The 13,314-nt window shown below is 38.6% G+C and overlaps 3 protein-coding genes across 3 annotated transcripts; all 3 read left to right on the plus strand.

The window, feature by feature from the left end:
- Positions 1-35: 35 nt before the first annotated feature.
- On the plus strand, positions 36-2,604 carry LOC149729796 (uncharacterized). The gene is made up of 2 exons (XM_089885770.1): positions 36-2,073; positions 2,153-2,604. The coding sequence occupies exons 1-2, from the start codon at positions 1,214-1,216 to the stop codon at positions 2,238-2,240; spliced, it is 948 nt and encodes a 315-aa protein (XP_089741896.1). The 5' UTR covers positions 36-1,213; the 3' UTR covers positions 2,241-2,604.
- Positions 2,605-2,837: 233 nt separating this feature from the next.
- On the plus strand, positions 2,838-4,687 carry LOC149729797 (uncharacterized). Its single transcript, XM_089887138.1, has 2 exons — positions 2,838-3,828; positions 3,912-4,687. Exons 1-2 carry the CDS (start codon positions 2,954-2,956, stop codon positions 3,997-3,999), a joined length of 963 nt encoding a protein of 320 aa, XP_089743264.1. The 5' UTR covers positions 2,838-2,953; the 3' UTR covers positions 4,000-4,687.
- A 42-nt stretch (positions 4,688-4,729) lies between these two features.
- On the plus strand, positions 4,730-6,402 carry LOC149729798 (uncharacterized). The gene is made up of 2 exons (XM_089887137.1): positions 4,730-5,790; positions 5,859-6,402. The coding sequence occupies exons 1-2, from the start codon at positions 4,796-4,798 to the stop codon at positions 5,944-5,946; spliced, it is 1,083 nt and encodes a 360-aa protein (XP_089743263.1). The 5' UTR covers positions 4,730-4,795; the 3' UTR covers positions 5,947-6,402.
- The last annotated feature ends 6,912 nt before the right edge of the window (positions 6,403-13,314 follow it).

A 13,314-nucleotide genomic window follows, 5' to 3' on the forward strand; every position in this document is an offset into this window, starting at 1 on the left:
CTGGTGTTTACGATTGTATAGTTGGGTGGAGAAAGATAGGACACCTTTTTGTTCTATTTTCTCGTCCCATTTGGTAGTAAACAAAGAACATTCAAGGAATTATAAAACCGTATCCTCACGACTCCTATAGACCGTTGGTTTTTTGTTTCAAACACGATCAGTCTATTTAAATATTATCTGCTAAAAGTGTCCCGCCTCCCCAACCCTACTATATAGTAGGTTGGGAAAGACAGGTATCGGGCAAAAACAAGATTTTTAAATCTACGGGTACTCATTTGATGATAGATTAAAACAAATGTAACAGTATCTCACGGTCCAACAAGGTGCGCGGCAAAAACAGAGATGACGCGATGAAACAAAACGGTGCCACGCAATAAAAATATCCATCATAAAGGAACTGAAATCATATACTGTACGTACATATAAAGACGATGTTCTTTTATCATTGTTAGCTTTGTTTTTCTTTATAAATCTGGGTAGCTTAACAAAGGGTGAAGAGTGGAGTTTCGAAAATAAAACAATCCCCAACAGCTTTACTGGATTTTCATCTCAATGGGTATACCCGACAGACATATTGGCAAGCACAAAGGCGAATGGAGATTAGCAGCGTTGTCACAATTTACATTTACAATTGCAATATGTTGACTGAATAACAACTCAGAATCTTACGAAAAGCAGTGTTTTACGATCTAAGTAAAGTTATAACTAATAAATCTACCCAAGTTTAATGTGACCGATGACACCAGAATTATGCAATTAAAAATCAAAATGAACAAACTCTTGTGAAAAACAAAACAAAAATTGAACACAAATTTTATCCAATGAATATAACTTTACCGAAGAAGGCGACATCCGGTTCACTTACTGGAATTCAGGTATTGTAGTTGTTCATGAAAATACATATAGGGGTGTGTACATACAAACAGAATCTTTGTTTATTTCATTGTGGCATTTTGTTGTCTCCATTGTGGCACACACATCTAAGGTTTCAAAAAGTCAAAAGAGAAGTTTCGAAATTGATAAAATCCCCGGGAGCAGGACTTTAGTTTACCTATAGCACATCTGAATAAGTGATAGGTCCTGGTCTATGATACAGAGAAATAGCAAGAACAAAGGCGAGAGAAAGGTATATATTTGAAAACTTTGCAACTACCTTCCATTAAGCAGTTTATCGATAAGCAGCTTTGTCACAATTTACATTTATTATTGCATTATGTTGACTGAAAAACAGCTCCGAATGTTACGAAGAGCAGTGGTTTACGATCCAAGTAAAGTTCCAACTGATCTGCCCGAGTTTAATGTGACTGATGAGAGTAGTGTTGAGAAATTGCAAGATAAAACTAATCGGCGCTTAAGCCAGATTAAAAAGGAATTTCCTTCAGGTAAATATAACTTCATCAGAGAATACGACATCGGTTCACTTACTGGGAAGCAGATCTTGCAGTTGTTCATGAAAATATTGAACGACCCAACAAAATATCAGCCCGGAAATTCTCTTTTGTATTCTGTGAATGGAAGAGCTGAGGTGGCTTTTTGCATTAACGGGCCAAGGTGTTTCGAAGTTTGGACAGATAGGAGTGATTTGCCCTGGAATAAAAGGATGTATGTAAAAATCTTTGATGATAAAGATGTCGAGTCCGCATTGAAACAAACTGATAAAGTGTGGTCACAGAATTACGATCCATCTAAAATAGAAGACATTCGAAAACAAGTTCCTAAAAAACTTAAACAATTTCTAAACAACCCTGTGGAAAATTGTGAACCATGTTATCGATGTGCCTTCTTAGGTATGCTTCAGGAGGTAGCAAGGGTGGAAATGCACAGAGAAGGAGCGATGGACGAAATTGTACAACTACAGCAGGTTCCAGTTGCAGCTTGCGTTAAGTTAGCTGTAGATTCTCAACAAACCGGAAAGCTACAACAAGTGTTTGGATCGCATGGTGTTCAAGATGACATTGAAGAAAAAATCAAACGAGAGCACGGTGGCAAAGTATCTGGAAATGAGTTGTATAAGCGGACACTGCAGGAAAAGAAAATATTGAGATTCGAAGCGGCTAAAGAAATTATACAAAGGTAGAGTATAGTTTTTCTACGTTGTCTGTAGGGCTTATGTTTATGTATTTTTTTCAAATAAAAACAAACGACTTTCCAGTTCTTTCGTGGAACGGAATGAAGATGGAAGTTACAACGATGACGTCATCGAGCAAGTGGCAAACGATGTAAGAGAATTCTTCATGTGATTTGGTGGAAGAAGAGACGAAACCTTCTGTTAATTAACTATATAACTTGTATTTTATCACAGTATTAACAGTACACTTATCAACTGTTTGATTGCTTTAAGTTTTTTATTCGTAGTTCAATCAATTCGATTTTTAGTGATTTTTATATATTACATTAAAGTTTTTTGTTTTCGGGCATTTTTCAAATAGTATTTTTGTATTACAGATAAAGAAATGATTTTTTATAGTAATTATTGTGGTAGGCTACCACTGTTTACTTTAACCAATTGTAAAATATAATACTTGATACAGCGCACACTGTAAATAAACCAAACCAACCGATGCTTCATTAAACAAAATTACCAACAGAGAATAAATCTTTTGTTCGAAAGGAATTCGTTATTTTACAATATGTACAACATATTAAACGTTGAACCTTTTGTTGTGGTTTGAATTGGAGGTAGTTAGGGGTAAGCCCCGACTACGATCGGGCAATCTCCCGCTTCTGTAGTGTAACCTGACGTATGTATGACGTAATCACAGTGATTAATAAGGGAAACCGGACATACGTATGACCCCTGTCGACTTTACTCATGTACATAGTGAATGGTACAGAGAAATAGCAAGAACAAAACCGAAAGAAGGATATATATTTGAATACTTCGCTACTACTTTCCATTATTAAGATTTAACGATCAGCAGTGCATTTCTGGTTTACTTTTAGAATTATCACTATGTTGACTGAAGAACAGCTCCGAATGTTACGAAGCGCAGTGGTTTACGATCCAAGTAAAGTTCCAACTGATCTGTGGGAGTTTAATGTGACCGATGAGAGTAGTGTTGAGCAATTAAAAATCAAAATGAACAGACTCTTGGGTAAAATTAAACACGAACTCCAGTGTAATGAATATAACTTCATCAAAGAATGCGACATCGGTTCACTTACTGGGAAGCAGATCTTGCAGTTGTTCATGAAAATATTGATCGAACCAAAAAAATATAAAGCTGGAAATAGTCTTTCATTCTCTGTTAATAGAAAGGCTGAAGTTGCTTTTGGTATTAACGGTACAGGCGGGTCTTCTAAGGTTCTAACAAGTAAGCGAAAAAGGGCTTGCGATAAAAAAACGTACGAAAAGATTTTTGACGATGAAGAAGTTGCTCGGCGTCTACAAGCAGGCAATACATATTGTTCGAAATATTACACTCCGGGTCAAATTCAAAGGATACGTCAACGAGTAACGATTGAACTGCAGATATTTCTAAACAACCTTGTGGAAAGTTGTAAACCATGTTACCGATGTGCCTTTTTTGGTATGCTCAAAGAAATAGCAAAGTTGGAAGTAAATACAGATGGAATGCTGGAGGAAATCATACAACTACATCAGGTTCCAGTTGCAGCTTGCATTAAGTTAGCTGTAGATTCTCAACAAACCGGAAAGCTACAAAAAGTGTTTGGATCGCGTGGCATACAGGATGACATTGAAGCAAAAATCAAACGAGAATACACAGCGGAGCACGGTGGCGAAATATCTGTCAAGGAGTTGTATAAGCGGACACTGCAGGAAAAGAAAATATTGAGATTCGAAGAGGCTGAAGAAATTATACAAAGGTAGAGTATAGTTTTTATACGTTGTCTGTATAGGGCTAATGTATATAGGTAAGTTTTTTCAAATAAAACAAACGACTTTCCAGTTCTTTCGTGGAACGGAATGAAGATGGAAGTTACAACGATGACGTCATCGAACAAGTGGCAAACGATGTGAAAGAATTCTTCATGTGATTTGGTGGAAGAAGAGACGAAACCTTCTATTAATTAACTATATAACTTGTATTTTATCACAGTATTAACAGTACACTTATCAACTGTTTGGTTGCTTTAAGTTTTTTATTCGTAGATGGGACACCTTTTTTTAAAAAAACGATCAGAATATTCGGATATTCTGTGCTAAATGTGTCCCATCTTCCCCCATCCTACTATACATATCTAAGGTTTTCTCACAAACAAAAAACAGCTTCATGGGGAGATGGGACACCTCTTCAATCTATTTTCTGGTTCAATTTGGTAGTAAACAAAGAACTTTCAAAGAATAACAAAATCGTATTCTTCTGACTTCAATAGACCGTTGTTAATTGTTTAAAACAAACTCGGAGTGTATGGATATTATGCGCTGAAAGTGTACCGTCTTCTCCCACCCTACTATAACCTAAAGTCGTTGCGCGTTTTTTACCTATGAATATGACTTCATAATAATGTAACATACAGGCAAATGAAGTTACCTCTTTATTGTGAAGATTGGTACTTCATGCATTTTTATCAGTTTTCTATTGAATAAAATGACGAGATAAGGCAAACCGAAAGATTATACGCAATAAAATGAACCATGAAGAACTGAACTCGGTAAAGTTCATGTGCGTGCCAGCACAATGCTACGTTCTTCATGGTTGCGTTTGTTTAAATCGGTAAGGTTGTGAACAAAGAGAAAAGAGTTTCGAGAATGATGAAATCCCCGACGGCAAGGCTAGTTTTTCTACAACACGCATGGATAACCCAACGGGAATAACCGTAGACCTAGCCTATGGTACAGAAAAACGGTAAGACCATAAGCGAGAGGTTTATATATTTGAAAACTTCGCTATACTACCTTTTATTATCAAGTTCAACGATCGGCAGCTTTGTCACAATTTACATTTATTATTGCAATATGTTGACTGAAGAACAACTCAGAATGTTACGAAGCGCAGTGATTTACGATCCAAGTAAAGTTCCAATTGATCTGCCCGAGTTTAATGTGACTGATGAGAGTAGTGTTAAGGATTTGCAAGATAAAACTAATCAACGCTTAGGCCAGATTAAAAAGGAACTTCAATTTGATAAATATAACTTCATTAAAGAATGCGACATCGGTTCACTTACTGGGAAGCAGATCTTGCAGTTGTTCATGAAAATATTGAACGACCCAACAAAATATATAATTGGAAATTGCCTTTTATTCTCTGTTAATGAAAAGGCTGAAGTAGCTTTTGCCATTAACGGTACAAGATCTCTTGAGGTTCAAACAGCTAATCGTGAAAATCATTGCGATAAAAAAATGTGGGTAAAGATTTTTGACCAAGGAGAAGTTGATAGGTATCGACAAGATAACTCTTGGTCGATATATTTCACTGAAGATGAAATAGGAAGCATTCGAAACCAAGTACCTGATAAATTGCGTACATTTATGAGTGAGGCTGTTGGTAAATGTGACACAAATTATCGATGTGCCTTCTTGGGTATGCTTAAGGAGGTAGCAACGGTGGAAATGCACATAGAAGGGGCGATAGACGAAATTGTACAACTACAGCAGGTTCCAGTTGCAGCTTGCGTTAAGTTAGCTGTTGAATCTCAACAAACTGGAAAGCTACAACAAGTGTTTGGATCGCATGGTATTCATAAAAAAATTACACATGAAATCAAACGAAAACACGCAATGGAGCACGGTGCTGGCGAAATATCTGGCGATGAGTTGTATAAGCGGACACTACAGGAAAAGAAAAGATTGAAATTTGAAGCGGCTGAAGAAATTATACAAAGGTATAGCAGTTCAGTATGAGCTTATGTTTATGCATTTTTTTTTCAAATAAAAACAAACGACTTTCCAGTTTTTTCATGGAACGGAATGAAGATCGAAGGTACAACGACGACGTCATCGAGCAAGTGGCAAACGATGTGAGAGAATTCTTCATGTGATTTGTTGAAAGTAGACAATGAAACTGGCACATATAGTAGGGTAGAGAAAATGGGACATACCTTTTCATTCTGTATTCTCGTCCCATTTGGTAGTAAACAAAGAATATTCAAAGAATTTTGAAGCTATATTCTTACAACTCCCATTCAACGTTGTTAATTGTTTAAAGTACGATCAGGATATTTGGATATTATGTGCTAAAGGTGTCCCATCTTCTCCCACCCTGCTATATAGTAGGGTGGGGGAAGATGGGACACCTCGAATACCGTAGACCGTCCCCCCCCCCTCCCCCCTCTATATACAAATTCAATGACAATCATGATTTTCATATCTTTACGTTATCCCGGTGTAGAGTAGGTCGATTATTATTTAGCTTACTATGATTTCTATAGACATCAACTGGTTGTATTTTTATCAAAAGATTGTATGTAATAAAATATGCATAAAATAGCATTACCAAGAGGCCGCGTAGCTATGTTCGATAGTGCTTCCTTTTCCTTAAAAACATTTCCGCTAGCGGCGCCAGTGAGCTGTTTATAAAGATGGCTGGAAAAAACAAGAGAGATTAATCCTTTGCAGAATCTCGGATTTAAAAACTTTGGTTTACTGTTTCAAAAAGCCACAAAGAGTGCCTGCGCCTCTGATTAGTGCATTCCACGACTGGCAAGTTTCTATTTACGTCCAGCCATTAGTGGAAAGCACACCCCAATTTCGGTGGGCCAATGATAGATAGCGGGGCCTGTCTTCGGTCTGATGTTTACCGAAAACAGATGGCCCGTTCAGAATAAACAACCTACCACCACCCCTGCAACCCAATCAGCTTCTCTTAACGTTTTAACCGCGTGATTCGTGCCCTGTATGGGGATTTTGACCTTCGCCAGCCACAGGCGTGTTGGTAACTGCTTGGGTATAATTGAATTATTCTGCGACCTCTGTTCCAATTTAGCTCAAGTTATTTTAGAAGCAGGGTCTGGTTTGGCTCACTCGCTGACACCGCATTTGTTACTTCCCTGTGACGTCACAGTCGCCTTTGATCCGTGACGTCACAGGCTCGCTATGGTGGACTTGAATTTCGCAAGGGATCGCCGCGTATTGTTTGCAGCTAGTCAAAACAATCGTTTACTGTTCACGAATCGAGGCAAGCATGATCGTTGTTTGTTTACGTAGCACTACCGCAAGGAGTCAAACCGCCGAATTACGTGACTTCTCAGCCCAGCGATTCGGTCGACGCTTCGTTCTCGCTGCTGGTATGAGAAAATTCTACGACACCACTTTGTCATTTAGACACTGGTGGCCGCGAGTCGAACTCTGGCCGCTGCGGGTTGTCGCGTAATAATGCCCATTTTCTACTTCATTACGTCCGAAGAATGGCAGCAAATGCGATTATTTGAATCACAATTGAAAACTTTGCGGCTTACTGGACGCGCTAAAACTTGGGAAGATCAATCCTTATAACGTGCCTAGTTTAAACAGTAATCTTAGGCTACCATTACCGATACCAACACCTTTTAAATACCATTTAAACTCTGGGTTGGATTCATACTATACAACGCGGGTTATGCCAAAGAAAAAAAATCGTTTTTTTTTGCGAATATATAAATTCAAAGCACGTTTATAGTGCAGCTTAGGCTCAATGATTTGTTATCGTTTCTGCCTGTGTTGTAACCGGGCGTGACCGCGGATAAGGGGGTGAGTTTATAGGCAGGACCGGGCGCATTCCCTAAAGCAAACACGGCTTTCTTTCCGAAGCTTGTTTGACGGCAATTCTTTTACGAAGCCTCACACTTTGTCAAAAGGTTTGACATATTTTATAAAGAGGATCTTATTTCGTGGGTCGCTTGGGTCAAGGGTTCGTGTGCTTAGAGGGCTGGGTGGGCGGGCCCCTGTGCGAGCCAATTCACCCAGCTCAGACGGGCCGTATAAATCAAAGAGGATTTATAGGGTCCCCCGGAAAAGGGCTGGCTCCCAACGACGCTAAATTCGACTTTGTTTTTATGGGACGCCCGGATTAGTCGTTCTGGTGCGCGGTTCTGCAAAATTACACCAATGTTTTTTTGGCCGGATATGACATAAAAGTTGCGCTGTGACGTCACGAGAGCCACTTTGGCTTAAAGTTCCAGCCCCAGTCAGTATTTATGCTTAAACCTGTCTAAACAAATTCGGAAACGTTTTGAAACTGTCCATACAAAAATAAACCATACCCCCACCGCAAGCACTGTAGAAACACCAATTAGGACTTAAAGCGCTGCCAGAGCAGATTTCTGACGCGTGAAATAAGTCCTCTTATTACGTCATACATCGTCCAAGTGTCAGATAAGCGTAAAGCGATTGTCACGCAACAGAAGGCTGCTGGACGAGGATGAGGGGCCAATTATGAATATTAAGACAGATTATGTAATGCTAATGACCAACGAGTATCACTTGAGGGGGCGCGAGATCATAATGAATGTGTCAATCAAATTTTCGTTGGTTTTTCGTTACACGCAATCTATTTAATGCCTGCGTGAGCGAATCGATATTAAAACACGTACGTATTATGTAATAACGCATGTTCTTATGCTTCTAATTTATTGAAGTGTGTCAAAACACTTTTACTTGCAGCCTTGAAAAAGTAGACGTAGTTATAAGATAAAGTTAATTTTAATTTCAAAAAAAAATGTTTAAAATATTTTTTTAAAGAAAAATTTATCACTTTTGTGGGAGCTATGAAAATCAATTCACTTAATTTAACCGTTAAAACATTTTCCCAGGAAAAAACTTTCGTTTTTAATAACGTTATATTAAATAGAAGCTTTTGTTTATAGTCATGTGTTCAAATTGTTTCAAAATGGACGATTGTTTTTTGTCTCCGCTTGAAACCACTATAGACTTGTTCAAGCTTATTTAGTTGTTATTTCAATGTACGAATTATTTTGTAAGCATTTTTTTGGAAATGGAAATTTATACAGAACATTATTTTTTGCTGAATGTTCTGACTGATATAAATACCATTAGAGTCCAGTTTAAATACGTTAAGCGTTTAACCGGTGGCCGCTTGAATGGAATATATACTAAGGTGGGGGAAGACGGCTTTGGTGGATAATATCCAAAAATATTGATCGTGTTTTAAACAATTAAAAACGGTCTATGAGAGTCGTGAGGATACGGTTTTAAAATTTTTTGAATGTTTTTGTTTACTACCAATTGGGACGAGAAAATAGAATAAAAAAGTGTCCCATCTTCCCCACCTTACTATTAAAGAGTTTGGGAATTGTAAAAAATATAGCTTCAACTGCAATCAATGCGGCTAGAAGTAAAAATATCAGCCGCCTAAATACGTGACATCTATACAAACATGATGATAAAAAAATGTTTTAGTCTTTGGCACCCAGCACAAACGACGATTGTGTATTTCAAAAGCATTTTGAGCAGTCAAATACGTTGTATTTAAAAAATATGTTTTTTTATTTTTAAAAGTAAGGTAAGTCCGAATTAGCGATATCCTGGTCTGGATTTTACAACTATTTTTTTACTTGAATTACTGATACAAATGTTTTGTCTAAATCTGTAAATTGCAACAGTTAAAATGGCGCTGACAGACCAGCTGTTGCAACTACACAAAAAAATCGCACCTTGCGAAAACTTTTCAACAAATAATCTAGAAATTAAATTATATAATCGTTATTGCTGTTTAATTAAACAGGTTTGGAATAAATTAAAATTGATCAGGAACTGGCAAGCAGAGAAGGGTAAACTGAACACAGAACACGATGACGTAACGAATTCCGTTTGCGCTGTCAAATTCCGAATTACTGGAAATCAAGCTTGGGTGAAAGGCCATGTCCGCCATAGCTTTGTCAATGTCTCAACGAATCGATTGTTGATCACAAATCGTCGCCAGCGCAATATGAGGCTGTAGAGATAGCTCAGCATGCGAGTATTGCGTCACAATGGGTCTCGTTCCGCATCATTACATAGGACCAAAACGCGGGTTTGAAATCGAAACGAAAACATCGGATTATGCGAAAGCACCGCTGGGCATAGAATTTATTTCGTAAGTTCAACAGGGTTAAAGGTTAAAGTTGTCCTAACCATATGCTACAAAAGGATCTATAAATAAACCAAGCTGTATGCTTGCTCTTTAACTTAAACCACATCAGCATTTGAATTGTAAATTAGTAAATTTTGTATTTATTTTGTTGACAAGGAATCTACTGAATACAACATTTTTTTCGGGCCATTAGGTTGAAAACGAAATTGTGCGTAAACAGTCGTTCTACTCGACTACTGCAAGAAAATATTGTACAGTTGCCAACACTAAAGTAGGTGCTTTGAAACTGACACGTTTGGAACTGTATTAATAAGCGAACAAAAAGTCTGGGGTTAAATTGAGAAACCGATTTGTACTAATAAACGTTTCACGCTTTTTCCGGGGTCGGGCAGTTAATCATAAAAATGAGTGACCGCGGCTAAAAAATCGCGACCGGCGCCGGGAGAAAAAGGCATCTGCCAATAACTAAGAAAGTTACAATGTATAATTTTTTAAACAAACTGAAATTAAGAAAATTCCTGCGTTTTAGTAATTTGTGCAAATTTTATCGCTATTTGGAAGCTAAAATATGTTTGCCAATATCCGCAATGCTGGACTTGTTTCCTGCTGTTTACTTAACAAAAATCAATCAGAATTCGTTGTTTAACATAAACCAGTTCCAGGGTTTCTTGTTTTTGGTACAAACAGTATTATGACGTAACAGTGCCTGGAATCGAAATGAGCCGTGACGTTCTCATGCCAGTTGACCTCGCGACTGTCCACCTGTATTACGTGTCAAAGGCCTGTTTTCAGGGTCGAATTTGACCAGCGCGTGCAAAGGTATTCAATCATTCGATACGTTTCACAAAAATAAACGTCAATTAATGAGATATCGTATAACCGCCAATCGCAGATAGAGATTTTCTGTCGAGCCAGGTCGCCCTTGAGCGAACACATCATTGGTGCCGGTTAGAACGCAGATAGAGTTACAACTATGATTGATAAAATTCGATAGCTTTCCGTTCAAAATCCAATATTAGGATAAAGGGTACGAACAACGGAAATGTAATTTTCTTAAAGACCTGAGTGCAGAAATGCTTGGCTTGCGAGATCCCGGCTATGGTTAAGGCTTGGGAATCTGTAATAAGCAACTTCATTTCGTCATGGCGCGTCAAGTGTTATAAATGAGAGGGATTAGGTAGTGGGATCGCGCGTCTGGTCTGCCTGAGGATTAGGGCCGAGCTGCTCCCTACTGTTGAGTTAGGAAGCGCAGACAATTCGCTCAACTCATGTATAATTGCTGGCTGTCGGTAACGTTGAACTTGACAGAGGGACTAGAGCGCCGAAAATTAAGATCGGTGTGCCGTCGGACGGCCCGGGTGGCTTTGCGGAAATCTCGACGATAATAAGCTAATTTCGCTGTTTGCACAACACGCTAGGCGGCATCGCCCGCAAGTTTATCAGCGGGCTCCGCTGAGGCTTATATGGGTCCGCTCTATGATTATTGATAGCATTTGTAACCGCGAAAAACAAAGAGTCCTGATTGCCCTGTATTGTTGGTTTGTTTAAGCCATGAGTTACCGAGTTACGTGGCATCCAGGAGCGAATGTCATTACAGCGAGTAATGATAGACGATGAACAGAAACCCAACGTCCCTGGGATATTAAACTTAATCTTAAGCTTCGTAGTTCTACCATAACAGGCGACGCAAACCTGCTAAAACAACACAGTTTGTTTTAGGTGTCTTTAATTGTACACAGCATTTTACCATAAGGTTAAATTTAAAATAAACGACAGCCACGCTGTACTTTTTTCGTTAAGGTTAAATTCTTTGCCTTATATAGTTTTACAGCTCGTCGGGTGTTCGGCTGTGCGGCCATTAATTTTGGGACAACGGCTTAAACAGTGCGTGCTGACAACGTAGTTGTACCTACTCTAATCGTTCGGTTTTGTCAAAACGCACCGTGTGCACACATGCACTTTGTGGTACAGTGCAACCCGACCCAGCCGAAATCACTGCCTGGTGTTTGCTAATCCCCGGGTTATCGCAGCAATGGGGATACAAACACGCAATCCATCAAGCAATTTCTACCCGCGAGCGATAACAGGGAGCTTGGGGGCGCCCGGAACAAATGGGGCGCTGAGTTTCGGGGCCAGCTATGCATATACTAAGCGTTGTTGTGCTTACAGCAGGCCTGCTGATATAACGGCAAGGAATTTTCGAAAATTGGTGCTGGCTTATTTTAAGATATTTAGTTAATTTGTAACAAATTAAAATTTTCCGCACATCACACAAAAACCCTGTACCTCTTTATAAAAATTTACGAAAAGTTGTTTTTTTTTATAAAATATTGTAAAATGGTAGATGTAAAATTACTTTTTTTTTAACTTCCAAAAGAAATTTTGAATATTTTACATTCACCTATACTGTTGTTTTTAAGTAAATAGGGCAGGTAATATAGTAAAAAGTGGTACCGTTTATTGTGGTGTGTTCGGCGTAAACAAAATGTACACACGACCCGAGATTCACCCTACAATACACGTCGACGCACCAAGACGAATGGAAACCGGGCATTTGCAGTGCGCGATGCAAATTAGTGGAAACTAGGACCGCCCGAGTTGACCGAAACTCCCGTGATTATAGACTTCACAAAAACTTCAAAAAGGCAGCGCCGGAGAACATAGAAGTTTTGATAAGGATACTGCTAGTCCTATTTACCAGTCCAACTCAACGTGAGTTACTATTGGGTTGGGACGAGGTGCACACGGTCGAACGACGGCTTTTGCGACTGCTTTCAGAGCCATTTTATGCGGTTGGAGTAAGGGTACTAGTGACATTGATGGTCATTAAGTCTGTAGTAAGAACTGGTACAGCAGTGCATAGATAGCAGTCACGTGTCGTTCAGTACTGGTTATGTATGGGTATTGTACGTGATATCAAGTTGACGGAGTTAGAATCTTGCTTTTATGTGAAAAGTGTTTTAGATCAAGGAGATACCGTCATTCAGTGTGTGTATTGTGCGTTAAGTATCTACACATGGCCAGTACTTCGACGTGTATGGTTTTATAAAGGGGTTCATACGTTCCCGTCACTTACACACTGTGAAACTGGATGCTGAGGTAAGCCTTATGTGAAGTAGTTTATTGTGTCTAGTGTTTGTTGGATATATAGTTTCAAAGACAGGACACTTTACTTTTTTTCATATTTTTGGAGCATTTAACGTTAAATGCGATCAAAGGGCAAAAATGCATAAGATACTATGAAATATTAATGAATACCGATATGCCTGTATACGAATATTGCTTCTTAAATGTTTGAATTTTATTCCTAGCAATCTAAATTTAATCCATTTCGTGTAAG

The sequence above is a fragment of the Ciona robusta genome, chromosome 10 (genome assembly GCF_009617815.1).
Source record: "Ciona robusta chromosome 10, ASM961781v2".
Taxonomy (NCBI): Eukaryota; Metazoa; Chordata; class Ascidiacea; order Phlebobranchia; family Cionidae; genus Ciona; species Ciona robusta.